Source organism: Podarcis liolepis (assembly GCF_965112155.1).
Source record: "Podarcis liolepis genome assembly, chromosome: Z".
NCBI lineage: Eukaryota > Metazoa > Chordata > Lepidosauria > Squamata > Lacertidae > Podarcis > Podarcis liolepis.
Genome location: NC_139570.1, coordinates 33,915,674 through 33,943,620, shown reverse-complemented (window position 1 = coordinate 33,943,620; position 27,947 = coordinate 33,915,674). Strand labels below are relative to the sequence as shown.

At 45.9% G+C, this 27,947-nt stretch overlaps 2 protein-coding genes across 4 annotated transcripts in view; both read right to left on the bottom strand.

The window, feature by feature from the left end:
* SARDH (sarcosine dehydrogenase) overlaps window positions 1-8,401 on the bottom strand; it is a 50,196-nt gene extending 41,795 nt beyond the window's left edge. The window contains exons 1-7 of the mRNA XM_083485057.1: window positions 8,318-8,401; window positions 6,680-6,753; window positions 3,270-3,594; window positions 1,294-1,472; window positions 906-1,085; window positions 588-711; window positions 34-134 (exon numbers count right to left, since the gene is read on the bottom strand). Of these exons, the coding sequence (XP_083341183.1) occupies window positions 34-134; window positions 588-711; window positions 906-1,085; window positions 1,294-1,472; window positions 3,270-3,588 (903 nt within the window). The 5' untranslated portion in view covers window positions 3,589-3,594; window positions 6,680-6,753; window positions 8,318-8,401. The remainder of the gene's footprint in view (window positions 1-33; window positions 135-587; window positions 712-905; window positions 1,086-1,293; window positions 1,473-3,269; window positions 3,595-6,679; window positions 6,754-8,317) is intronic.
* Window positions 8,402-13,993: 5,592 nt separating this feature from the next.
* VAV2 (vav guanine nucleotide exchange factor 2) overlaps window positions 13,994-27,947 on the bottom strand; it is a 158,901-nt gene continuing 144,947 nt past the window's right edge. For 2 of the 3 annotated variants that reach the window (XM_083485061.1, XM_083485059.1), the window contains 11 exons: window positions 27,635-27,651; window positions 26,963-26,978; window positions 25,776-25,903; window positions 25,213-25,287; window positions 24,813-24,865; window positions 23,626-23,742; window positions 22,287-22,374; window positions 20,480-20,603; window positions 19,507-19,593; window positions 17,250-17,404; window positions 13,994-17,111 (listed from right to left, as the gene is read on the bottom strand). In XM_083485061.1, the coding sequence (XP_083341187.1) occupies window positions 17,064-17,111; window positions 17,250-17,404; window positions 19,507-19,593; window positions 20,480-20,603; window positions 22,287-22,374; window positions 23,626-23,742; window positions 24,813-24,865; window positions 25,213-25,287; window positions 25,776-25,903; window positions 26,963-26,978; window positions 27,635-27,651 (908 nt within the window). In that variant the 3' untranslated portion in view covers window positions 13,994-17,063. The remainder of the gene's footprint in view (window positions 17,112-17,249; window positions 17,405-19,506; window positions 19,594-20,479; window positions 20,604-22,286; window positions 22,375-23,625; window positions 23,743-24,812; window positions 24,866-25,212; window positions 25,288-25,775; window positions 25,904-26,962; window positions 26,979-27,634; window positions 27,652-27,947) is intronic. The other variant, XM_083485060.1, reaches the window with a different exon arrangement.

Here is a 27,947-nt window from a genome sequence, read left to right as displayed (position 1 = left end):
TGGATTAAAAACTAGTATCTGCAATCCACTAACCTGGATCCCTTCTATCCTCTCTGTGACGACATATGCATGGTGCATTGCAACAAGCGGCACATTAACACCGGCCATCTTCCCCAAGGATTGGGCCCACACACCTGTTGGGAGAAGGAAGATCTACCATTGGATGACCACAGCAATCAGGGATGCCTTCTGGGTGGGAAAGACTCGTTGATGCACTGAGCTCACATCAGCTTCTGGTTTGCTTGACAAAGGCCATAGCTCTTTGCATGAAGAAGACTCAGTTAGTACTGGGAAAGTCTCCATCTGAAACCCTGGAGAGCAGCTACCAGGCAGTTTAGAGCTAGAAGGACTAATGGTCTGACTCGGGATAAGGCAGCACACTGGCAGAGCATCTGCTTTGAATGCAGAAGGTCTCAGATTCAGTCCCTAGTGGCATCTCCAGGTAGGGCTGGAAGAGATCCGCTGTCTGAAGCCCTGGAAAGCTGCTGCTAGTCAACGTAGACAATGCTAGTTGAGATGGACCAAGATAGAAGGAACCCCAATGGATCGTGGTTCTAGAATATGGGGAGAGAAGACATTTTTCTTACCCATGCAGTTCACCACACAGGGAGTCTGGATGGTTCCATGGTCTGTCACTACAGCTGCTACCCGCCGGGCTCCCATATCATCCTCCCTTAATTCAATGCCTATCACAGGGCAATTCTCAATCACCTAGACAAAGCAAAGTGGCAAAGAAGCTGCATGTTTTTCATTCCTGCACTTAAACCCCACCCTTCTTCAAGCAGGCATACACAGTTCTCCCCCTCTCCATTTTATCCTCACAACAACCCTGTGAGGTAGGTTAGGATAAGAGACAATTACTGGCCCAAGGTCACCCAGTGAGCTTTATGGCCCTTGTGACTCACCAGAGCTCCTCGGGCGGTGGCTGCCCGGGCGAGGGTCGTACAGGTCCCAGCAGGATCCATTGTGCCATCCTTGGGGACGTAGAGTGTGCCATAGAGGTCATCCACATTCATCAAGGGATAGAGGTCTTTTGTTTCCCCAGGCGATAGGACATACGATTCAATACCATAAACTTTACCTAGCTAGAAAGCATATCAAGAGGACAAGTGTCTCAGAAAACAACATCCAAGAGACTGACTAGTGGATCAGGCAGAGTTCTGTCCTCACAGCAGCCAGCTAAATGCCCCAGTGGGAAACCTGCAAGCAGGATCTGAAATGGGACAGAATTAGCTCCTCAGGCCCTCCCTCCTCAACAAAGGAGAGGAACCAGCTAGGACATTTTCTACTTACAGACATGAGCCTTTTGTATTCGTCCAATCTTTGCTTGTTAGAGGCAATGAAGAGGCCACCATTTTGAATCCATCCTGTGTGGAGGCCTGTCTCCTGCTCTAGGTCCTGGCTAACGACAGTACGAGTATGAGCCAACAGTTCAACCTCCACATCACTGGGGCGCAATTGCCACAGCAGGCCTAAGCGAGACAGGAAGGGAAGGAGGTAAACTATTATTCAATATGGATGCAAGAAGGTGTCAGTTTCCATTGTGGCCCAGGTTCAGAACACAAAGCACTGTTTCCATTCCACAATGGTTCGGTTTGCAAACCGAAGACGACAATAGCGAATACCGATTTATATTTGCTAGATCTGTTTCTGTTCCAGACATGGGGAAAGTAAGGCAACACTGACCATTTTCCCATTCCTGTTTCCATCAGAATTTTCTGGTATCCCTGTTCTTCAATGAGCAGGGGAAATTGGACACTGTGCCACATTTAAGGCATGCATAAACTATCAGTGATCAGGATCTCTTGTCTCTGCCAGGAGAAGGGAGCATCCTCTATGAGCACAGGGATGAAATTCGTCAGAAAAGAACAGCTGCCGCTGCCATCCCTCCTGCAGGAGGCAGAAATGGCCATCAACTTGGATGGCTTGAAAACAGGATTCGACTAGCCATGACGTCTATGTTCTGCCTCCACTGACAGAGGTGGTACGCCTCCAAATACCAGTTGCTAAGAACTGCAGGTGGGCAGAGCGCTGTTGCTTCCAGGACCTGCACAAGCATCTGGTTGGCAACTGTGAAAACAGGATGCTGGACTACTTGGGCCATTGGCCTGATCCAGCAAAGTTCTACTTATGCTCTTAAACTCAGGCATTCTCTGCAGCAGACCCTAAGCTGCAGCGCTGCCTCCCCCACAGAGATGCACCTTGCATCAGGGTCGCTGTGAGTGGTGCAGAGACGTGTGAACACCAACCTAAGCTCTTTGGAGAAAAAGCGGGGCTGAAATTTGGTAAAACAAATAAATAAATATTGGAAGCTTTCATTTTTTTGCATTGTAGTTTTTGCCTTCTTACTTTATGGCTGAATCATTGAGCTTTTGTTGGATTTTTTTTACATTGTAGTTTTGTTTTGTTTGTTTTTTACTTTATGATAGATTCATTAAGTTGTTTATTGGACCCGTGGGGGCTTTTTTTTTGATAATTTTTGAATATTGTTGTTTTTCTGTTAATTTTTATTACTTCATTCCCCTCTCTAAAATTGAAGAGCAGGCTACAAATACTGTAAATGAATGAATGAATGAATGAATGAATGAATGAATGAATGAACACCACCCATCTGACTGTGAGCAGCTTCCAGTGGATATGAAAACATAATAAAACATGGGTAGGCAAACTGGCCAGATCCAGCCCTATCACCTTCTAAATCTGGCCCATGAACAATCCGGGAATCAGCATGCTTTTACATGAGTAGAATGTGTGCTTTTATTTAAAATGCATCTCTGGGTTATTTGTGGGGCATAGGAAATCATTCATTATTTTTTTCCAAAACATAGTCCGGGCCCTGATATAGTCCGGTCTGAGGGACAGTGGACCAGCCCCCTGCTGAAAAAGTTTGCTGACCCCTGTAATAAAACATCAAACATTAAAAACTTCCCTTTCCAGGGAGGTTTTTGCCTTCAGATGTCTTCTAAAAGTCAGATAGTTGTTTACTTCCTTGACATCTGATGAGAAGGCGTTCCACAAGGTGGGCACCACTACTGAGAAGGCCCTCTACCTGGTTTCCTGTAACCTCACTTCTCACAGTGAGGGAACTGCCAGAAGGCCCTCAGTGCTGGACTTCAATGTCCAGGCTGAATGACAGAGATGGAGACGCTCCTTCAGGTCATATCAGAAATATAACAAATCATCATCATACCCTCTGGCACAGCCAGCAGACAGAGCCTCCACAGGCCTCTCCAGCTATCTAATTGCATTTCTTTCCCCTTTCCCTTTACCTGCTGTGTGCCAGGTGGTCCCTGAGGTCAAGCGGTCCCTCTCCAGTAAGACAACGTTAGTCACCCCCATCTTGGCAAGATGATAGGTGGTCTGGCACCCTAAGCTGCCTCCGCCCACCACCACCACGTCAGCAGATGCTGGGACTGGCTTGGTGGGCCCTTGGCCCTGAGGGGCCTCTTCCTTCAAGGTCTTCTGGTAAGGGACACTCTTTTCAGTCTGCTGGCCTGTCGTCTTGCTGCTAAAGAGTCGTATGTGTCGCCAGGGACATGGCGGTTGGAAGGAAGAGGCAATTCGAAATGCCTGCTTCAAGCTGGCCATGGCGATCTGGAGAAGAAAGAAAAGGCGTTGATGCAACTCGCCAGTCTATGGAGTCGAAATCCTTCTCTTTAACAAATGGGTGCTTATCATTCCCAAGTCAATGTGTTTAGCCTGAGGGTATCAGAAGCGAACACTGCTTTCTTCCTGTAGTGATGAGGGTGTTAGAAGCAGTTGTAAAGGAAAGGTGATGGAGAGGAGGAAGAAGAGAAACTTCAACTTGGGTGCTTTTCCACTTACATCATTCTCATGGTCATTTAAAGGGTTGGGGTGCTGTAAAATCATACATTCAGGTGCCTAAAATTACCCAGCTCCACCTCTGTTTCTCTCTGAGGAACCCCAACAAGCTTAAGAAAAAACCCTGAATCCCCCAGAACACATTCTCAAAAACACTGCTCCATATTAAATGAACTATAAATGAGGCAACTAAACTCATATTCAGGTTTTAACTTGTATTGTACTAGACACCTCTTAATTGTGTGTCTTCATTTGGCCAAGCCCTGGGGCGATTCAATTTTGGATAGCAGGGTTGCGGGGAGGGTTGTGTGGAAGGGTGGTTCCAGTTGCTGGAGGGTCGGGACTTTGGGTGTGTCTTTCCTTCATCTGAACTTCAAGCTAGAGTCTGCAGGAAGCAGAGGAGGTTCTGTCTCTGCACAGGGAGAGGGAAGAGATGCCTAGACTGCTCAACATGCAGAAGCAGAATTCAAAGTCTCCCTGCTTGAAACCCTGAAGAACTGCTGCCAGACATTGCTGACAACACAGTGGTACCTCGGGTTACAGACGCTTCCGGTTACATACGCTTCAGGTTACAGATTCTGCTAACTCAGAAATAGTACCTCGGGTTAAGAACTTTGCTTCAGGATGAGAACAGGAATCATGCAGCGGTGGCGCAGTGGCAGCAGGAAGCCCCATTAGCTAAAGTGGTGCTTCAAGTTAAGAACAGTTTCAGGTTAAGAACGGACCTCCAGAACGAATTAAGTTCTTAACCCAAGGTACCAGTGTACTGAGCAATGTGAACCCCAATGGTTTGGACTCTGCAAAAAGCAGCTTCCAGTGTTTTGATAAGAGTTCTGCTATGCTTTTCATTAATCATCCATTTGCTTTTATCCTGCCTCTCATTTAGAAAATCTATTATTATTACTGGGTTATATCCAATGTTTGTACTACCTTTAATTGAAATTAATGGCATGACTCACTTAGGCCCATGAATTTTAATGGGTCTGCTTCAAGCAAGACAATCTATTATTATTTCATTTATATCCCACCTTTGTTGCCAAGAGCCAGCGGTTAGGAGCTTTGGACTTGCATATAAGAGCTGGCCTGGTTTTATTTCACTGCTCCTAATTCCAAGCTCCAGTGTGCACATCCCCACCCCCTCCAGGCTCCTCCACTATTCCATCAGAGTGAGTTTCTTGGAACGCTGCACAGTCAACGAATTCCTCTGTCAAGCAGGCTTGAATCTCTGCTTTTGCAGTAGGGACCTGAGACTCTCATTTGCAACACACACAAACCCTTTCCAATAGATGAAACCTTGCTTGAAAAATAGTAATTTTCCAACACAGCTCTCTGGTATGAATATAAACACCACAGCTTGAAAGAGACAGGATAGAACAGGGCAAATGCTTAAAATACACATTCCCATGCAATTCAGGAATTTCAGCTATAATATCCATGACAGAAGGCCATCCAACCTCTATCTAAAAACCTCCAAGGAAGGAGAGTCCACTACCTCCAGAGGGAGTTCATTCCACTGCCTAACAGCTCTTACTGTCAGAAAGTTATTTCTGAAATTGTTGGTACAGGTTCTACCATCCAGAGCAGTAGAAAACAAACTTGTTCCATCTTCCATATAGGAGCCCATTGGATATTGGAAGATGGCTATCATCTCCTCTTCCCAGGCTAAACATCCCCAACTCCCTCAACCATTCTTCATAAGGCTTGGTTGCCAGACCCTCAATCATCTTGGTCGCCCTCCTCTGCACACATTCCAGCTACTCAATATCCTTCTTAAATTGTGATGCCCAAAAGTGGACACAGTACTCCATGTGTGGTCTGACCAAGGCAGAATAGAGCAGTACTATGACTTCCCTGTTGATGCAGCCTAGAATGTATTAGCTTTCCTTGCTGCTGCATCTCACTGTTGACTCATGTTCAGTTTGTGGTCTACTAAGATTCCAAGATCTTTTTCATATGTACTACTCACAAGGCAGTGTCCCCCGTCTTATATTGGTGCATTATATATGCTTGCTTACTGAGACATATATAAAAAGCTGAGTTAGGTAAAGGTAAAGGTAAAGGTAAAGGGACCCCGGACCATTAGGTCCAGTCGTGACCGACTCTGGGGTTGCGGCGCTCATCTCGCTTTATTGGCCGAGGGAGCCGGCGTACAGCTTCCGGGTCATGTGGCCAGCATGACTAAGCCGCTTCTGGCGAACCAGAGCAGTGCACGGAAACGCTGTTTACCTTCCCGCTGGAGCGGTACCTATTTATCTACTTGCACTTTGACGTGCTTTCAAACTGCTAGGTGGGCAGGAACAGGGACCGAGCAACAGGAGCTCACCCCATCACGGGGTTTCGAACCGCCGACCTTCCGATCGGCAAGTCCTAGGCTCCAGTGGCGTAGCATGGGTTGTCAGCACCCGGGGCAAGGCAAGTAATTTGCACCCCCTAACCCGTGGATTTGCGCCCCCTAACCCGTGGATTTGCGCCCCCTAACCCTAACCCCCAGATGTTGCGCCCGGTGTGGCTGCCCCCCCCCCCTGCACCCCCATGCTACACCACTGCTAGGCTCTGTCTAAACCACAGAGCCACCCGCGTCCCTTCATAAAAAAGAAAAGCTGACTTACAACAGGTCAAAAATAATAGACTTCTTCATGCAACAAAGAGTTATGGAACTTGCCTGCAGGAGGCAGTGATGGCCACCAACTTGGACAGCTTTAAAAGAGGATTAGCCCCATTCATGAAGAATAAGGCTTTCATGCTTTACACAGTTGATGCATGGAACACAAAACATCCACTTCATGCACAGCTCATATGCATGCCAAACACCACCCTCAAATGCAACATAAAGGAAAGTCAGCTCCATCCTGTTTACCTCTGAAGTCAGGTTGCTGCCGGACTCTTCTCTCTGGCTGCTAGGAATGCCGGGCTGGACTGTCAACCACGCTGCTATTACACAAAAAAATTAAGCAAGAGTTGAAAGAGGACACCAGATCAGAAGTGAAGGCAGCAGCTGCTGCTGCTATTGGCCAGGGGCTGCTAGTCCCAGAGTCCAGTCAGTGCATTTCTGGGAATGTGGAGTGACGTGTACACAGCTCATGTACATGGGCATAGCCAAGGGGGAGCAGGCAGGGGCAGCTGCCCACCCCAACCAATAAAAATCTATAAAAATGCATAGCTAACTGAGGTTCTCCCCTGCCCAAAAAAGGCCTGCACCCCTAACAAAAATCCTGGCTATGCCCATGCTCAGGTGGATATATCCTGCCTCAGAAGAAGAAGCTCCATCTGTGCATCTGTGCTCATTTGGGCAGCAAGCTTTGGCAGAGTCTGGCTTGAAATAGAATCACATAATTCTATGCTCCAATGGGCAAGCACAGATGTTTTTGGCACAATTAACAAAACGAGGGCATGCCTTGCATTGAACTTTGCACAGTACTAACTTGTGGGATTTGTTGATAGAAAATCTGTTGTCAGTGGCAGCACCGGGGGGGGCGGGGTAAAATTCATGTGGGCACAGCAGGGCAAAGTATATTTGTAAACTAACAGCATGTGTTAATAACCAGCAATGTAAGTAGCAATTGTGGGGGAAGCGAATTCCTTGTTTAGGGGGGTATTGCTCCCCCCCAATGCCACACATGTTTGTTTTATGTTTGCCATACATCTGGGATTTCCTGGACGTATACAGGATACTGCAGTCAGCAGCAGCGTCTGGGCTGAAATGGGTTTTTTAAAAATATATATATAAAAAATAAATTAATTAATAACTAATGTCAGGAAAATCCGGACATATGGCAAAAAAAAGCTCAACAATTTTTTTGTTTGATGGTTGTTTAAAGAAACATCAGACAATATCATGCTGGAGGAGAGGGGGCAACTGAATGGATCTCCCCCCCCCCCCCAAAAAAAGAAAATACATTGGGGAGATATTTGGGGCAGAAGTAGATTTCACAGGAACAGAGACTCATAAATGGCAGTTAATCCAAGTCTGCAAAGTGAATATTTATGCGTTTCCAAAGCTTTATTCATAGCACTGGTCAGGTTTTCTAGATATTCTTTTTTTATATCACACCTTTTCCTCCACGGAGCATAAAGCGGCGAACATGGTTCTCCCCCTCTCCATGCTACCTTCACAACAACCCTGCGATGAAGGGCTAGGCTGAGAGAGACAGCGACTGGCCCAATGCCACCCAGTGAGAGTCATACTGCTGAGTTCGGGATTTGACCCCCTGGTCTCTCCCAACGGTCTACTCTAACCACAGCTACATCTGCCTTCCAATGTGCATAGCCACTTTTACAGAGCTCTCTGCCCCACCGAGCTTACAATCAATTTGTTTCAGAACTGGAAGGAGACAACCGAAGGAGAAGAAGAAGAAGGAAAGGCAACCAACAGCAGAAGAAAGAGAAAGAGAAAGAAAAAAGAGAAAGAGAGAAAGAGAAAGAAAGAAAGAGAGAGAGAGAGAATGCAAGTGGCAGTGCACGCGTAAGTGTTCGTGTGTGAGAGAGAGGATTATACCTTTGCTTCTTTCTGAGCTCTTTCAACACCACCACACTTCTCTCCCGCGCCAGCAAACGAGGCAACTTTACAGCCAGAACCATTAAGAACAATCAAATGTGGGCAGTGTCGGCTAGCTGGACTCTTATTGGACAAGAGACTGGAGAGGGAGGGGTTTGCCACAGTGCAGCTGAGGAAGGAGGGGCTGACTGTGTTGAAACTGGGTTAAAGAGCCAGACCTACCATAGGGGAAAGAGGGGCGGCTCAGGGATCACCTTCCGAGCTCTACTTTTGCACATTGCCATATTCTGTCGGTTGTAGGCTGTGCATTTTCTGAGCTCTGCAAAAAATCCTGTGCACCAATTAAGGAGGAGACTTTTCCTTTCAATAACGTTTCCTTTATTGTATTTGTAAAAAGTATTTCTATTCCACCCCCTTACAAAATATTAGGGAGCTGTACAGCAAGGTAAAAAAATCTTTAAAAGCAGTGTGAAGCAAGTCTTGAAAACGGCTGGCTAGACGAAAAATCGTTTTAAACAACTGCCTATGTCTGTCAATGTAAGCGAAAGGGAAAAGTTAGAGGCTGCTAGCCGCGTCTCTGCAGGAAGAGTGTTCCATGCAGCATGGGAACATCAACACCAAACACAGGACTCCCACGGAAGGTGGGATTGGGCCCTCTTAACAGGGCGGATGACTAACTTGTAAACCGCTTAGAGGTTTTACTACAATCAAGTGATAAACGTTCTTGAATAAACACATAAATGAAATAATTACCTCCAAGCAGAGCTTTGTGGCACAATAAAGGGCTATCAGTCTTGCAAGCAAAGGGAAAGTTCAAAGTTTCAGAATTTATTTATTTATAAGAATAATTATATTCTGCCATTCATAAAAGAAATCAAAGCTGTTTAAAATAGCAGCACCATCCCCGATACAATAAAAATGAATGTAAAATATATCCTCTCAGTTGTGTGCATTAGCTTTCTGGAATAGAAAGGTTTTCAGCAGAAGGCGCCTGCTGGATTGGGCATGTGAGCCTGCCAATGTTTTCCAAAAGGAGCTGAATTCAAGGCCTTCTCACTGCTTGCCCCCAGACTTTGGAACTCCCTCTCGAAGCCAGACCGGCCTTTTCCTTGTTGTCCTTTGACTGGCAGGTGAGGATTTTCTTGTTCCAACAAGAGCAATAATTGACTACTATAATGAAAGAGCTGTGCTGTGCTGTTTTTATTGTAATGTTCTATATGTTTATAATAGTCTGTGTAAAAATTAGTGTGCACAGGCGGGGCAGTGGAGAGGAAAAAACAAAATTAAGAACAGAAGTAGAAATATTTTGTTATTGGGGTACAGGAAAGCAAGAAACTCACAGCACAGGACATACATACAGACGTGGTCCTTTCCTGCAACATTCTTCCTGCCCCCATAAAGCTAGGTGACTCTTAAGGAAGAAGGGGGTTGCCGGGGGGGGGGGGAGAGGTAAAAAACAAGAGGGAGGAGGGATGTTGGAGTGTAAGGAGAGAGAAATACAGATGACACTCCCCATTTTCAGGGTTATTTTTACATCTTTCCATATAGGACTGGGGGGACTCTAAAAATGGAGGAAGGTGCTGGTGGGATTTTTTTGGGTGAGAGGGGGGCATTACAAAAAGGCAGAAAAAAGTTACAGGAGGGGGCACACATACACTTCCAAGCGTGCACATCATCCAGCTGTTTTGCTGTTTTCTTGCATTTCTCAATCCCTCTGTGTAAAACCAGGGAGATGTTTGTTTGTTTGGTTGCGTGTGGGAGAGATTTTATTAAGATAAACAGTAGCAGCTAGCAGGCACCATTCAAAATCCTCAGATGCTGCTCAGAAGAGGACCCGGGAGATGCGAGGAATAGAGAGAAAAGCAGCTGCTTCTGCATATATGTTTTCATTTTATCTTTAAAGCGGGGCAGCGGGTTTTTTGTTTTTGTTTTTAAGAGAGAGAGATGCAGGAAGACGTGGACTGCAAGTAAATTAAGGGAAGGGAAGAAAGGAGGGAAGGAAAGCTGCAGGTCCCCTAAACATTCCTCAAGTTTCCCCAAGGAGCTGCAGCTCACCGGTTGAAAACCGATGGTTTATTATGCTATGGTCTTAAAGCCTTCAGGCATTAACTAGAGCTAAGTGTCCTGGACTGACTGGATGAAGAGGAGTGGTGGGAGGCACCAGTTGGGGAAGCCCCAAAGGAAATCCCAGAGAAGGAAGGCTCAGAGCCCGGGGACTGGCGGTGGGACACTGAGGAGACATCAGAGGGGGAAGATTGAGAGGGCCTGCTGGATACTGAAGGGACAACAGGGTTCAGTGAGCAGAAGGAACCTGTGACAGGGAGAAGTTCGGACTCTGAGGCTGAGGCAGAAGGGAAGGAGTGTCAAGGGACTGCTGAAGAATCCAGAGAAGCTCCCTCTCCTGCTGCGACAAGCTCCTCTCCCCGATGATCTCCAGGAATGCACAGGATAATGAGGAGGGCAGAACAGGGACTGGGCTGCTCAGACACCGTTTGAGACTTCTTGGGAAACATCTGGGAGAGCAGTCGTCTTAGGAGGGGTAGAAGGCAGGCACCTTCAGCCCTGGCAACTGCTCTATAGTGGCAAGACCGACTGGGACATGTTTGTTCTTTGCATAAAGAGTTAACTTCTCATTGTGTGAGATTGTATGGGGAAAATATGGAATAACAGATACAATCTTGCTTAAAATGCATATAGGAAGTGCAGTGTAAGCGATGGAAGTCAATCAATGAAATTTTATTATTATTTTCATATTGAGATATTTGTAGAATAAATTTGGAAGAAACTCTTCCAACTTTTCTTCTTCTTTTCTCTTTATTTTTTCTTCTTTTCTCTCTTTTGTTCCTTTTTCATGTATATGTGCCTATTTGAAGTGTATATGTGTGTATGTATTTGCAGTGTTTTGCTTATATTTTTGTAACAATTATGTTAAATAAAATTTAAATTAAAAAAAACTTCACTGACAATGGATATCTGTTTCCTTTATTGCTGACCTACATCTGACTCTAGCCCTGATACGAAGCATGCTGGTTATATGAGGCTGATATTTATACCACAAATTTTAAGAGGGAGGGGGAGGTTAGGTTGGTAACACAGCCCCTGTGTTGCATGCAGAAGGACCCATGTTTAGTCCTGGGCAATTCCAGGGGGGGGGGGGAGAGACCTCTGCCTGAAAGTCTGTAGAGCTGCTGCCAGTCAGTGTAGATAATATTGAGCTAGATGTACCTGACTGTGTAGAAGGCAGCTTCTTAGGTGGCTGCTTCCCTGGCAGCAAGACCTCTTGAACTCTATGATCAAGTGAGCAACCTAAGAAGTACCTCGCAGAGGTAGCCTCCACACTGTTGCCTGTTCTCTCCAGTCTTTCACAAGGGGCCTGGCCTGAAAGGGAGAATTTCTCTCTCTCTCTCTCTCTCTCTCTCTCTCTCTCTCTCTCACACACACACACACACACACACACACACACACAAAAACTCCGTCTCAGTGTGTACTCAGAAGTGACATATCTAGATAAGGATATGGTTATTTCTTGAGTGTTTCATAACTCTGTGGCTCCTATATGATCTGCCCAATCACCAGCATGAGCAAGCAGTTACCAAAGGGTGATTGGTTGAAGGGTGATTGGCTAGCAGAGCAAGTAGAAGAGATACCCAGCCTCCCTGCTTTAACTCATGCAGGATTCTTGGCAGAAAGGGGAGGTACGGGGAAGTCGGAGAAGTAAGTTTTAAGGGAAAAAAAGGTTTGGAAATTATGCATGTTTGTCTCTGTGTGTGTATTTGTGTATTGTGTATTTTGTGTGTCTGTTAAAATTTGTGAAAAGCCAATAAATATTTATTTTAAAAAGAGAGATTTAGTTTGGGGTGCTTTTCATTAGGGAAAAACACCAAAAGGGGCAGGCACTGTGGTGAAAACCAGCATTCATATCAGAAGAGAAATTGTTTCATAGATTACATATCTGTTTGGAGTGTCAGACTGGGGAAATCAATAGTTGAGTTGGTTGAGGGTCTCTCTTTGCTGAAGTTGTAGCACTGAAGTGACCCTTCCAGGACACAAGGCTGGGCAGTGTGTATGGAGCTCATGGGCTGCCCAGATGACCAGATCCCCCTCTTGGGCTCGCCATTGGGGTCCAAAGGAAAGCAGGGCAATATGTTTGGCCCCAACTTGGCTACAGGAGTTGCTCAAAGGAGGCATACAAGGTGCCAGCCAACCGCTTTAGGTACTCCACTCCAGATTTGTGGCGGAAATGTGGGATACAAATGTAAAATAAAATAAGTGAGGAGAATATGATGTTTTTACTCAGGTGCTACTGGGGAGTTTTGTCTGATGCAAATCAACAGTTCGGCATTTCTTCAGGAGAACATGGAAGTTTATTTATATAGCTACCTCCATTGGAAATTTGGTTTTAAGTGTTTGCCATTAAACTTCAGTGTGGAGGTGGCAAAAAATATCTCTCTTTGGCCTTACTAAAAATGCATTTCTCTCTCAAATCTTTTGGAAAGGGTCTGAGAGGGAGAGAATTTGGCACATAACCCTGTCTTCTGTATCCAAACCCTGCCAGCTGTGGGAAGACAGGGACCTTCAGTGTCCACAACTGCCTCATAGAGGTATGACCTACTGAGAAGAGTTGCTGTGTTCATTAGGCCTGGCACTCCTGAGCAGACCTTGTTTCTTCTAAGGAAGAGTAAACTTCACTTGCTCTATGTGATTTATTGCTGGGTCGCTTCTGACACCATCTAAAGGGTTGGGGGACATTCCATGGTCTATGGTCACCCAGCTTACCCCTGTTGTCTGAGGAAACCCCCAGCAAGCTTAAGAGAAACACCAGGATCTCCTAGAACACTTTTTCAAAAAACAGCTCTCTGTATTGAGGCCACTAAATCCACCACGTTTTAAATTGTATGCACCAAATGTCTCCTAAATCGGTGTCTCCTTTTGGCCAAGTCTAGAGGCAACACAATTTTGCAGAGGAGGGTCTGAAGAAAAAATAATAATCTGTGGCTCTAGTTGCTGAAGCCTCATAGGGGGATGCCTCTTTTAAATAGATGCATTCTTCCATTTATTGTATGCAACAGAATCATGGAATTGTAGAGTTGGAAAGGACCCCAAATGTCATCTAATTCAACCCCCTGTAGAGAATGCTATTCTTAAAGTAGGATTATTGGCCATGACGGCTGCAGCTGATATTAGGTGAAATCCAATAAATATGGTTCCCCACCCCTGATGTAAGAGGTGGCACTCCACTCTCACAAGAGAGTGCTTCTTTTAAAATACGGACTTTTTCCCATTTCCTGCATGCAAGAGGAGAAATGCTGCCTCTTAGATCAGGACTAGGGCAGGTGTGGCCCTCCAGATATTGCTGAACTAGAACTCCTATCATCCGTGACTATTAGCCATACTGGCTGCTGGAAGCCTGGCTATATTTGGAGGGCCCCATGTTGCCTCCCATATCCCACAACTGTGCCAGGATTCTGAGAAAGACACGCAGGTGATGGGAGCATCTATGCGTCTCAAGCAGCAGCTCTGCCATTCCTGTTTGCCTGACAATCACAATCGCAAATGGATTGTCAGTTCCTCTCCCCATCTATAAACCAGACTTCACATGACCTTATATAATCTCCCATCTTCCATCCGGCCCCAGTTCAGGGGTAGTGCAAAAAGAACCAAACGAGAGCAAACAAATCACGGAATTTACATATTCTTTTTTTGTTCATTGGTACAATTATTTTAAAAATGTTTTTTCTTCTTCAAAACCAACTAAAATATATGTACAATATTCTCACCACATCATCATCATCATCATTAAAGAAAACTTCCTTTCTTATTCACAAATATATATTGTGGTGACAAAGTGGGTCCATAATTAATTACAAACGAAATAATCCCTTAGATTGGGGGAGGGGAATATGACATCAGTAAACAAACATACAAAAGAAGAAGAAAACCCAGCCCCCTCCAACCCAACCCACCATCCCTTTCCTCCCCCACCCCAAGAAATGCTTTTATTTTTTTCTCAGAATTCAGCACAGAAGGCAGCAAAGGCATTTCAAGAGAGAGGTGAGCGCTGCTCCGGTTTCATTTTTGAAGGAAGTATGATTTGCCTTCACTGAGAGGTAAGCAACCAACAACCCTTAGTTATTTCATTTTTCTGGCAGAATACCCTCCCCACTTTCCTCTCTGTTTTCCAAAAGCTGAGCAACAGAACTGCAAGGCTGTAGACTCCATGCACATCTTATTGGAAGCAAATCCTACAAGGAAGCCTGACGGCTGAAGGTGCACAAAAGTAGGAGTTCAAAGGTGCTTCAGTTTATGCTTTGCTGGCTTCTCTGGGCTGCTCCCTGCAGCAAGTTCCAAGATCAGTTCTTTGCATTTGGTAACAGTTATGGATCAAAGAGGCACCCAGAGGCAGGAGACGTTGGTTCATTGGGGCACAGCCCCACCAACCCCTGGTCAGTCCTCATGCCTGTCATCTTCTTACTTTCAAGCCAGACTGGGATGGGGGTGGGGTGCTGGCTATCAGCTTCCTCCTCTTCCTCCAAGCAGATCCTCACTAAACAGTTAAAGCACATTGAATAGGCATTTAAGAACATGGCTACACCCCCAAAGATTCATGGGAACTGTAGTTTCACCCTCACAGAACTGTACAGTGGTACCTCGGGTTACAGACGCTTTTCAGATTACAGACAACGCTAACCCAGAAATATTACCTCGGGTTAAGAACTTTGCTTCAGGATGAGAACAGAAATCGTGCGGCGGCAGCGGGAGGCCCCATTAGCTAAAGTGGTACCTCAGGTTAAGAACAGTTTCAGGTTAAGAACGGACCTCTGGAACAAATTAAGTTCTTAACCCAAGGTACCACTGTACTTCCCAACAAGCATAACAAACTACAGTCCCCACGATTCTTTGTGGGAGAAGCCATGCATGTTGAAATGTGCTTTGCATGAATGCAATGGATCAATCCTGTGCTGTCCTTGCAGAGCTCAGCAGGGACAGTAGGGATGACACTAGAATCAGCTGCCTCTGCCTGTCAATGCAGTCCCTAAATATATTATCTCTTAAGTGCACCAAGCACCTCTGGATGGGAAATGAACTTGGGGGGGGGGGGCAGGATTTAACTGCCGCTGATGGTGCAATCTGGGTAAACAGGGTGGGATATTAATTTAGAGAAATAAATTATTTTAAGGTGACGACTGAGCGAGACATGTTGAGTTTTAAGAAAACGAGTTGCATATTTTATTCAGAACTGACAGCCCTTATCAAATCCTAACCCTTAGGGTGACCAATGTTTGGACGTCAATGGGTGATTTAACACTTCTCTCTTTCCAAAAGAGCGAAAACTGTGAAATTTGCTGATTTCTCGATTGGGTGTGCCCTGAGGATGTTCTTGGACTCCAGCTCCCAGCAGCCTCCAGTAACCAGCATGGGATGATGGGAATTGTAGTCCAAGAACACATGGAGGACCCTAGGTCGGGTGGGGAAGGCTGCTGTGGAGCACAAGCCCCAGAGAACCAGCCTGACATCCCCCAATCACAAGGGAGAAAATCCACTCAGAGATGTGCAAGGGAGCATTTTTCAGAGCCACATTCCCTCATAGAGAACCTTCTAGGGAACACATCACAGTGGTTGGCAGGGCCAGTAGTGGAAGCTGGTGGAGGGACAGATGCAAGTCTTACATTTCTATGGCAAGCTATATCCCAGCCATGAAAAAGGCAAGTGTTTGTATGTCCAACTTTCTCCATCCATTCACCCAAACAAGAGGCATTACCCCACTGCAAGGTGAGATATCCAGTCAGCCAAACCCACTTAAGGTGTGGAGCAAGCATTGTTAAATGGGGACAGGGGTGTGTGGATGTGGAGTGGCCTCTGGAACGAATTAAGAGGCTTAGATGGCCACTTTCAGCCCCCTGGGGTCTGAAATCCCCCACCCCTGCACTAAGAAATGAGGATCAATGTCACACTCCTTAAAAGTGAAGGAGAACCTGATGAACAAGGTCAGACGCAGGTGATGTCTGGGCAACCTTCCAGGAGTGACATTCTCAGGGTTCCTCCTCACCCAAATTGAGTAGGCAGTCCTTTTATGCCAACTGGGGATGGAGTGGTGCCTGAATGAGAACAACACAACCATGGCCCTGCCCCCAGACACCGATTCATGCCTGTTGAGTGTGTGAGATCAGTCCCACATACCATCCAAACTACGTCTGTAGTCTGTGAGAGGACTCCCTCCATTCTCCTAATGCCAGAGTCCCCAGAAGCCTTGTAGAAATCAGGACTCCCCTTCTCCATCACTCTCCACCCAGGAACAAGAGACTCTCTCCAATTCCAGAGTTCCACCATGCCATCCCTGTGGTGGTTTTGGTCCAACCTTCACTAAACAGGCTTTGTAAATCACCCCTAAGCCATGTGTCACAGAAGGCTTCCCTCAGACGCCCCACAACTTTCCAGAAACACCACCCAACTTTGGATTTCAAAATCTTATGTACAAGTCAAGCCATCAATGAAAGATAAAGCTCTCTCCCAACCCCTCACCCACAGAAAGCACAAATGCGCAAAGAATCCCGTTCTGTTGCATGTCCATGTGCGTTTGTTTGTTTGTTTGCTTGCACCCCATTTGTTACAATGGGCCCAACAAGAGGCTTTTGTCTTAGTTGTTAGTGCCGGAAGAGGGACAGTCACTTTTTCAGAGCCCCAGAAAAAGGGCTTGTTTTGGCTTTCCACTGGGCCAACTGCTGACAGCGCCTGGGAGCTCCAGACGTCACTGGACACCCTCTTCTTCAACGTAGGTCGAAGGGAACCAACCAATCTGCAGTGGGAGATGGAAAGCAGCAATTAAAAAACAACACCCAGAGTGAGACCCAGGTATCTATCCACTCTTAAGAAGGACCCAACTACCCATGTTAAAATGTAGAAGGACCCAGTTATCCCAAAAACCAGCACGCACTCTTCCATTGGTTTCTCCTTTCCACCAGCCCTGGTCCCCGCCTATCCGGCTGTAGATCTTCACAACGTCCCCTTCTCTCAACGAGAGCTCCCGCATGTCCCGCGCAGCAAAATTGTACCTCGCCACCGCTGTCCCTACGACCCGAGGTGTGAATACTGCAGGCAGACAAAGAAAGGAAGGATGGTTAGGAAGCATTGTGGTGCTTCACATCTGCCAGACTCTTTCCTGAGCACAGCTGGACCGAGTTCAACCTGACCTCTTGCATCTGCTGTAAGAGCAAGGCAGCACAATTTCACCTTGTGCAGAGAAGCACATAGGCCTCATTTGAAATGTGTCACAGGACATTGTTAAATTCGTTTGTGCCTACTGCTCTGTGGGAATGGAATAAGATTCTTGGATTTTTTGGGGGGGAAACTGGCATGTGAATTAAGCCACTGATGAAGTGCTGTGCAGATCATACAGTGCTGGGGTGAGGAACCTTCTTCAGCCAGAGAGCTGCATTCCCTTGCAGGCAAGCTTTCAGGGGCCACATTCCAGTAGCCGGTGGTTTGCCAAGGCCTAACACCAACGCATGCATCTCACCAACCCTGAGAACCCACACAATTAAAATGCACGGTCACAGTTCAAGGGAGCATTCCTACCAGGCAAAAGCAGTCAAGGAAGGTGTGAAGCAAGGCTGAGGTGAGGGGGGTGGCTCAGTGAGAGGGGTGGGTCTGGTGAGAGTCCCGAGGGCCAGACAGAGAGGTTTGGAGGGCTGCATTCAGTTTCTGGGCCTGAGGTTCCCCACCCCAATATTAGGTAATTCTCTTCTTTGCAATGTGGTCCTCATTCAAAATAGTTAAAACGTAATTACTGCAGAAAGGAAAACTCCACCAATTTTTTTAAAAATTGCAAATGTGCTGGAAGAGGAGTGCTTTTTACAAACATGCTTTAAAAAAAATAAATCCCTGGTGAAGTCGCCCTGTGCTTTAATGCATCCATTCAGCAAGCAGAGGTTGAATTGCGTTCCATGCAGGCTGAAAAGTGTAGTCTGTCTAGACAGGCTTCTAAATGTGGGATCAGGAAAGGATGCAATGGATATGCCTCTGAAATGTGGCAATGAATGGGACACAGGGACAGCTTGTGCTTGGAGTCCAAGATGACACAGGATGAGTGCAAAGGCAGCAAAGGGAAACAATCCCACCAGGACATTCAATGCCCCACTGAAACAAATGGAAGGTGCATCAGGTCAGGACAGAGAATGCTGGTCAGGTATTTTTTTGCAAAGAGAAACATGGAGGTTTCCACAGCTATCCAGTAGGAAATTCAGCTCAGAGAGAGACTTGTGTTTTGATCCACCACAGTCCAATACTGCCACCAAGTTCTGGCTAAATGAAGTTGGAGGTGAGCTTTGGGGAAATTACTGGACAGGGGAGAGGTGGAAATAGCTCCCCCCCCCCATAATTTATTGTGCATTTTCAGGGTCAGCCAATGATATTTTGCTGCCAGAAGCAAAGGACAAGAGGGTTGCCCCTCCCATGAAATGTACAGAAACGCCCCCCCCCAAAGCCAGCTGTTTAGGAGGTACAAGCCAGATCATGTAGCACACAGAGATTTGTTCTGCAACTCCTTGCTGCTGTCTGACCACCCACAACCGCCTCACTCTGCCTAATGGTCAGGGATGACATGGGGGGGGGACACAGATCCACACCATAAATTTAGACAACAACCAACATATGTTTAAAGCACATGGCTTCCCCTGGCAACTGTAGTTTGTTAAGGGTGCATAATTTATTCATTTGTTGCATTTATTTATTGTATTATATCCCACCTGTTCCTCCATGGCTCTCTCCCCTCCTCATTTAATTCCCACAACACCTTGCGAGGTAGTTTAAGCTGAGAGGCGGTGGCTAGCTCCAAAGTTACCTGCAGTGCATGCCACAGCCGAGTGGGAGATTTGAACCCAGGACTCTGTGAGAGGAAACTACAGTTCCCAGGATTCTTGAGTGGGGGGAGCCGTGTGTTTTAAATGTGCTTTGAATGCACATTAAAAGTTTGCTGTGGATCTGGCCAAGGACCGATGGGAAAGCCCTTTTCTCTTCCAGGTGCCCAATGGATGAATGTCTTCTGGTGGTGATGATGGAGATGGCAACATGCTGAAATTTCTCAGGCTACCACCAGAGGCCAAGTTCCTCTCTCTTTTCATGCACATATGTATACATACAGATATCTAGATATATATATACACACTAACAAACACATATGTATATATATATACCTGACCAGAAAGGAGTGGAGGCATTCTGAGAAGTGAAGTTGTGGCCCTGAGGACTGAGAAAGGAAAAATTGTAGGAAGCACAGGCAGCTGCAGAAAGGTCAGAGAGAGAGAGAAACAAAGCAACGGGAGAAAGGAAGGAAGGAAGAAAAGGGTCGGAAAACACAATTAACGAGGGAAATTAACAAAGGCGGGGAGAGAAAAACACGGCACACACCCAGTAAAAGCAAACTCAGAGCATGCAGAATTTTTTTTTTTCATTCCCGCCCCCCAATAATGATAATAACTATGTTTTATTTTTTGGAATATCAAAACATTATCATTGGATCAGACCAAGGCTCATACAAAGAGCCTGGCTGCTGGATCAGGCCAATGGCCCATCCAGCCCAACATCGTGTTCTCACAGGGGCCAGCCAGATATAGAGGCCTGTGGGAAGTCCGCAAAGCAAGACCTGAGCCCAACAGCATATCTCCCCTCCTGCAGTTTGCAGCGACTGGCGCTCAAAAGCATTGCTGCCTCTGGCTGTGGAGGCAGAGCATAGCTCATCTGCCCTCGCAATTTGCCTATTTTGGCCTGGAGCAAGGAAGAGGGGAGCCTGACTGCCTTTGACTGCTCCTAGTGGGCAGAGTGAGATACACACATCCCATAGGACCCACTCCCCACAAAGTATATAGCATGTTGGTAGCGACTAAGCCCCTGTAGGTTTTGGGGTTGCATGCAATGTTTGTCACACTCCAAGCAAACCCACTGAAACTGATAGGCATGATTAACTTAGGTAGGTACGGCAATTTCAATGGGTCTACTTTGAGTGGAACTTGCTTGGATGCAATCCTTGGCCTGTGCCTTGCAAGCAGAGGGTTTGCTCTACTGTTGAACTAAGGACAGAACCCATAACTTCCCTGTCCTGGGTGTTTTTACTCTCAAGTGATTAAGAGAAACTGATTGAAGGAAGGGATTTCAACTTCCTTTTATTACCTGGTGACCGAGTCAAGGTTCTGGAGGTAGAGCGTTCCCGGGACTTGTAAGGGTATTTCAATGTTGTGTCCAGTTGTTTAAAACTCTCCTTGAGTGAGTGAGCTTGATAGTATTCAACAAGTTCCTACAAGGGGATGGAAGAAATTAAAACAAAAAGCAAAACTGTAAACTTCTTGGAAGAGGGTTCTCTAAATATACTTTAGGCACCAAGACAGGAATACCCGGCCAAGTTCAAGGTGTTATTTTCAGTACACAGTCAAACCTTGGCTCCCAAATGCCGCAAACCCGGAAGTGAGTGTTCCAGTTTGCGAACACTCTTTGGAACCTGAACGTCCAACGGGGCTTCTGCAGCTTCCGATTGGCTTCAGGAGCTTCCTGCAGCCAATCAGAAGCCGTATTTTGGTTTCTGAACATTTTGGAAGTTGAACTGATTCCGTTCGACTTCCAAGCTATGACTTTACATTATTATACAGTCAAACCTCGGTTTTCAAATGTCTTGGCTATCGAACGTTTCGGAAGCCGAACGCCGAAAACCTGGAAGTGAATGCTTCCATTTTCAAACATGCCTCGGAAGTTGAATGGCTTCCGAGGTGTGTTTCTCCATTTTTTCAATTGATTTTGCTGCCAGTCCTTTGATCCTCAGTTTTCGAATGTTTCGGAAGTTGAATGGACTTCCGGAACGGATTATGTTAAAAAACTGAGGTTCCACTGTATTATTATATATTCATTTATACCCTGCTCTTTCCCCTGATAGGGGCTGAAGGGAGGTCTACAGATGAAAACAAGGATTGCTAAAAACATAGAAAAAACAATAATTTAAAAAATAATTAAACGCTGATAAAAATTAAAACTATATACATCAGTGCTTTCCAAACTGTGTGTTGTGACGCATTAGTGTGTCGGCTGCAATGTCTAGGTGTATCGTGTGAATGCTCCCACACTCCTCCCAGGGCTGGAAAGGGGTTAGTTAAACCTCTGTTTTGCTAGGGAAACTGAATTACCGTTTCACGAAATGATGTATATCTAAAAAGTGTGTCTCCAACATGAAAAGTTTGGAAACCTCTGATATACATAAATAAAATTTGTTTAAAACATAACCAGTTACTACCATAAAAACAGCATGGCACCAGCCCTTTAATCAAAAGCAGTCAGTTCCCCAAAGCCTGTTGGAACAAGGTTTTCACCTGCTGGCAGAAGGACAACAAGGAGGGAGCCAGTCTGGCTTCTCCAAGGAGGGAGTTCCAGAATCTGGGAGCAACCACCAAGATGGTCTTCTCCTGCAGCCCTACCAAGTGGGCTTGTGAAAGTGGTGGTACCAACAGAAGGGCCTTCACCAAAGATCTCAAAACTCTGGCATGTTTGTATGAGGAAATGGTCTTTCAGATAGCTTGGACCCAAGACAGGTAGGGCTTTATAGGTCATAACCAGCACTTTGAGTTGTGCCTAGAAACGGACTGGCAGCCCCTTCACTTGAAACTCACCACTTATTGACACCTATAAGTACTCTTTGTACTCTTTTCAAAGCCTGCTGAAAACATTTTTGTTTGGACAAGTCTTCCCAGATGTTTAGAAAGTTGATACGAGCATTAATGTTTTTAGTCTATTGTTATTTTGACGTTTTAAAAGTATCAAATTATTGTATTGTTGTCAATTCTTTTTCGTTTATCTTTTTTTGTGAATAGCTCTGAGGGATTTTTTTTTACAATCAACCAAGCTGTGTATAAATTTTATGAAATATGTAAATAATAATAATAATAATAATAATAATAATAATAATAATAATATGTTATCTCCAAACAAACCATACCAATAAGCTTTCAAATTTTTTTGCTTCAGTGATGTGAATCCAGTTGTCTTTTTCGACCACCTTAATGTGCTTCACCTCCTCATTAAACCTGCAGGGGGAGACATGGAGTTGGTGAACCGGAAAGATCACAGTCAGATTGGGGTGGTTTGGAATGCCACTGTGCTCCTACAGCAGGGGTCGGCAGCGTAGGGCCCATGGGCCACAAGCAGCCCATGGGGGTCATTTAACTGGACAATGGACCCCCGCTGCCAGCTCAGTCAGCTCCCGTGCGCCACGCTGAACCGGCATGGAGCGGAGTGGGGACCACCTTTCGCTATGCTGGCTGGCTTCCCAGTGGCTGCAGGAAGCTCCTGCTGCCAATGGGAAGCTGGGTATGGCTCCTCTGCGCTGGAAGAAGTGCCAGAAATAGCATTTGCGCATGCGTGCACTCCGACCCACAGCTCATCTGTGAGACAGTGAACTGGCCCAAGTCACAAAAAACTTCGACAACCCCTTCCCTACAGGAATGGTGGTGTCCTGAAAAAGGCCTACTGACCACAAGGGATGGGCAAATCTGACTCTCTTTTTTTTCAGTTTCCCAGAAATATTTAAGAAAGAAGGGATGTGTTCTTATGTGGGGTTAGTGTACGGTGTAGTTTTGAAATTGGTGGTTGTGGAAGCTTCAGTCCACTACAGTCATACCTTGGTTTTTGAACATGCCTAGTTCTCAAATGTTTTGGCTCCTGAACGATCGAAACCCAGAAGTGACTGTTCCGGTTTTCAACCGTTGTTTTGGAAGCCGGACGTCCGACGGGGCTTCCGATTGGCTGCAAATGTTTCCTGCAGCCAATCAGAAGCTGCACTTTGGTTTTTTAACATTTTGGGAGTCAAATGGACTTCCGGAACAGATTCCGTTCGACTTCCAAGGTACGACTGTATTTTGATTCAGAATTTGCATCCTCAAATTGTATCCAAGGTCAGACAAAAACCTGCCCCTTGATCTTGGGAACTATCCTGCAAATTTTGGTTGCGTTATCAAGGTGTTCAAATGCAGAACGAGCAAACACAGCTTACAAAATGATATAATTTATGGGGCAGTAAGATTGGGGTTGCCAGCAAAATAATACCCAGGGCTCATCCCCCGCAACAGGGCCCATACCCTAACCGTGTGCCCATATGCCAGGACAGAAGCATGAGGTCCTTCTCCTTGCACTACAGCTACAGGGGCCTTTTTTGTTGTGGCCCTGCCCAGGCAGAAACCTCTCTCCTAACAAAGCTGGTGATACAACTGCAACCATTCCTGCACCCTCTGCAAGGAACTACACCCCCATCTCAGAACAAACCTAATTAGATCACTTACTTAATGCTGATTGCAAAGCGCTCGGCCTCTGCCGGCCTCTCCCGAATCAGGTACGTCCCAGTAACATGCAGCTTCAGGAGATTGTCTGTCTGCTGCCTTTCCATGTTTCCTGCAAACCTACAAAATAAAAAAAAACATGAAATGCTCATTGTTAAGAGATACTTGTTTTTGAGAGCTGAATTTTCTAGTTTGGAACCCCTACTTTCATTTCTCCAAGTTTTAGCCCCTGTGGCCAAGCAGTAACTTGTATGGATTTATTAGTAATTTGTATTCATGCTACATTTGCATTATTTCAGCATTTGTTGTTGTTTAGGTGGTCTGCTGTTGTTGCTTTAGTTTCCTGTACAGTGGAACCTCGGGTTGTGGACGTAATCCGTGACGGAGGCACGTCTGCAACCTACAGCGTTCGCATCCTGCAGCGCCACATCTGCGCAGGCGCAGCCGTGATTTGGTGCTTCTGTGCATGCGCCAAAATCCGGAAGTAACCTGTTCCGGTACTTCTGGGTTTCCCGCGGTCCGCAACCTGAAAACATGTAACCTGAAGCGTCCGTAACATGAGGTCTGACTGTATGCTGCTCCGAGATACGTTTTAAGTGCTACAGAGCTCATCTGAAACAAGTTATCAATAAGGTAACTTGAATAAGTAAGTTTTAATCAGTCCCAGCTGGCATGACAATTGTCAGGGGACAATGGAAGTTGGATTCCAAAAACACTTTGGCTACTCCAAGTAGTCCACTTTGGCTATGCCAAAGAAAAGCCGTGACCATCCACCTTTAGGTCTCCTGGTAAAAAGTAAAGGGTAAAGGGACCCCTGACCATTAGGTCCAGTCGTGACCGACTCTGGGGTTGCGGTGCTCATCTCGCTCCATAGGCCAAGGGAGCCAGCGTACAACTTCCGGGTCATGTGGCCAGCATGACTAAGCTACTTCTGCTGAACCAGAGCAGCGCACGGAAATGCCGTTTACCTTCCCGCCAGAGCAGTACCTATTTATCTACTTGCACTTCATGATTTCGAACTGCTAGGTTGGCAGGAGCAGGGACCGAGCGACGGGAGCTCATCCCGTTGCGGGGATTCGAACCACCAACCTTTTGACCGGCAAATCCTAGGCTCTGTGGTTTAACCCACAGTGCCACCTGCATCCCAGGTCTCCTGATAATGCATGCCTAATTTGAACACTGGAACTCACCAAGGATAGGCAGAGTAATCCATCTCTCGTGATGGGGGCCGGCTGTTAGGAGGCTGCAGGAAGCAGAGCAGAAAAGAGTTACGCAAGTAGTGGCATCCTAAGAAGGCAAACAGTGGTGGTTGTTTTTTAATGAATCACAGCATTGTATAGTTGGAAGGGGCCCCAAGAGTCATCTAGTCCAACCCCCTGGAATGCAGGAATCACAGTTAAAGAATAACTGAGAGATATCCGTCCAGCTTCTGCTTGTTGTTGTTTAGTCATTTAGTCGTGTCCGACTCTTTGTGACCCCATGGACCAGAGCACGCCAGCTACTGCTTAAAAACCTCAAATAAAGTTCTATCAAGACTTTTCTCCCATCTGCAGAAGTTAAGTGATTCTGCTAACATTCCTGTCTCCTTACTCTGGCATCCACTGGGCAGGGTTTGACTGACGAGCTGGGGAAATAACCAGACTTCTTCGACAATATTAGCCTTCCCTGCAAACGAAGACGAGAAAAAGAGTCATAGGGCAGAGTCAAAGGGGGTGTTTTTGGCCTCAGAGAGTCATAGCTTCAGTTAACATGGACCAGGAGAAGCAGGACCAGGAGAAGACCGCAGTGCAAGCAGGCTGCTGGGGCAAGGACTGGGGAATTATGCTACCCATCCAAGTTGCCCAAGAGGCCACTGTTCTGAAGCCTCCAACATAACACCCATGGGTGAACTGACACCCTTGAGGTCCCCCTTGAGTCATGTCAGAAATCAAGAATGCTTTCCAGCCAAGCAAAAATGCTCAAGGAGGGTGTGGCCTGGGAAGACTTATGGGGGCCATACAAAGAGGTCTGGAGGGCCAGATTAGAGCCTGAAATCCCCCACCCTGATCTAAAATTAAGTTGCAAATCAATTCCATTGGATGCAATGGCTGAACTTGCGCCCCATCTTCACCTAAGATCTCCTGGATGTTTCCAGTGGGCCTCCCAGCACTCACCTCCCACCACTGTGACTCTGGGTCCCCTCGGAGGAGCTCAATAACTTCTCCTGTTTGAAATGTCAAGACGGGCTTCCCTGGGGGAGCTGGGTTGCCATGGTAGTTCTGGACTGCCACCATTTTGGGACCTGCATGTAGACAGAAGGAAGGAGAAGCCATGCTGAAGTTGGATGCAATTAAGTCAGTGAATGAACATCTATCAAAATGTCATCATCATCATCATCATCATCATCATCCACTCATCTGACTGGGTTGCTCCAGCCACACTGGGGGGGGGGGGGCTTCCAGCAAAATAAAACATCAAACATTAAAAATTTGCTATACAAGGCTGCCTTTAGATGTCTTCTAAAAGCCAAAGTTGTTTATCTGTCGACTTTGCCATTATATGGGGGATTCGAAGGCTGATATTGCTTTGGGGCAGCCTCATTTATTTAAAGCATTTCCCCTTTTCACTATTTGGCCAATGAATAAATAAATAAAGATTCCCAGAGTAGCCTACAGGTCAACTAGAAATAAATAAATCAGTCTCTGCCCTTGGGCTTATATTCTTTTTTAAAAAAACAACCTAGCCTATCCTGTTTAATCCTGCCTTTTACTCAGAAACAATGAGGACTAGACTATCAATTTAAGGGGGGAATAGTGCAGCTGCTTTGCATACAAAAAGTCCCACGTTCAATCCCTAGCAGCATCTCCAGGTAAGGCTGGGAATATCTCCTGTCTGAAACCCTGGAGAGATGCTGCCAGTCAGTGTTGACAATACTGAATTAGATAGACCAACTCTTGGGGTATAATGCTAGTATTTAATTCTACCCTTATTCAGAACAATGAGGACATGAACCTCATTTATTTTTAGTGGAAAGTCCCTAGCTCAGTGGCAGAATACCTGCTTGGCATGCAGAAGGTCCCTGGTTCAAGCCCACTGGCATCTCCAGACAAGGCTGGGAAAGAGTCCCTTGCCTGAAATCCTGGAGAACTGCTGCTGTCAGTGTAGGCAATACTGAGCTTGATGGGCAAGTGGTGTGACTCAGGATAATGCTGACCATTCATCCATGCTCTGAGACACACACCAGGGATGCAGCTGATCTGTTCTGCAGTCTACTGTCCCTCATCTCACTAAGCAGCTGGAGTATTTTGAGAAAAAAGAAAAAGCACCAGCAATAATAATAAAGAGAAAATAGCAACCTTACCCATATTCAATGAATCCTGGAGAAACAGACAGACAGAAAGAGAGAGAGAGATTTTAAAATTGTATACGATTCTTTCTGGGCCACAAAACATCCTGCTTGCTGTAACAACAGTTCACACTTCCTCTGTCTTTATATATCGCAAAACAGGTATAAACCTTGTCAACAAGCAAAAAGTTAACTCTTGCTTAATATGGGGGTGGGGGACCCATTTTCATTCTGGGAGCTCTTCCTAGGGGCTGCATGCTAGTGGTGAGTGGGGCTAAAATAAAAAGTGGGCACAGCAGGCAAAAAAAAGGGGGGCAAACAAAGTACAGGTGGACGAAATTCAGCTATGCAAAAGCCAGAGGTTTTCCCACATTTTGCCTTGCTTTCTCTGTCCTCCATCGGAGCAAAGAGAAAAGGCGTCAAGTAGGCTGGCACTGGGTGTGCCTGTCAGCAGAGCCAATCTGCTGCTTCTGCTGCCACACTTGGGACAGAACTGCCCTCCCTGTCGTCATCTCAATTTTCCCAGTATGTGGCAGTGACTTTGCAGGAGTGAGCGACTGCTCCTGTCCCCATCGCCATTGCCCAGTGATGCCAGTGCACAAAGGAAATGAAATCACAGGCAGTTGCAACCAAGAGATAGGAACATCTTTTCCTGGAGAGAAGGCAAAAAGAAGTGATGGATCTTACCTGGTCTGCAGGTGAACCTGAAGATTTGGGTGGGTTGGGGAGAAATGAAATGAAAATTCTGATTAGCTTGAGCAGGAAACTCCACATTTCAGTTTACACAGTGGGATGAAAGGATCCCCAAACCCCAAGAGAATATTTACTTACTTACTTACTTACTTACTTACTTACTTACTTACTTACACCCCTCCCTTTTCCCAGACTAGGACTCAAGAAGACATACACAAAATAAAAGAACACAAACAGAATACGAAAAGCTAAAAGCATATAAAAGATAATTGTTAAAAAGGAATGAAACTCATTAATAGAATTAATA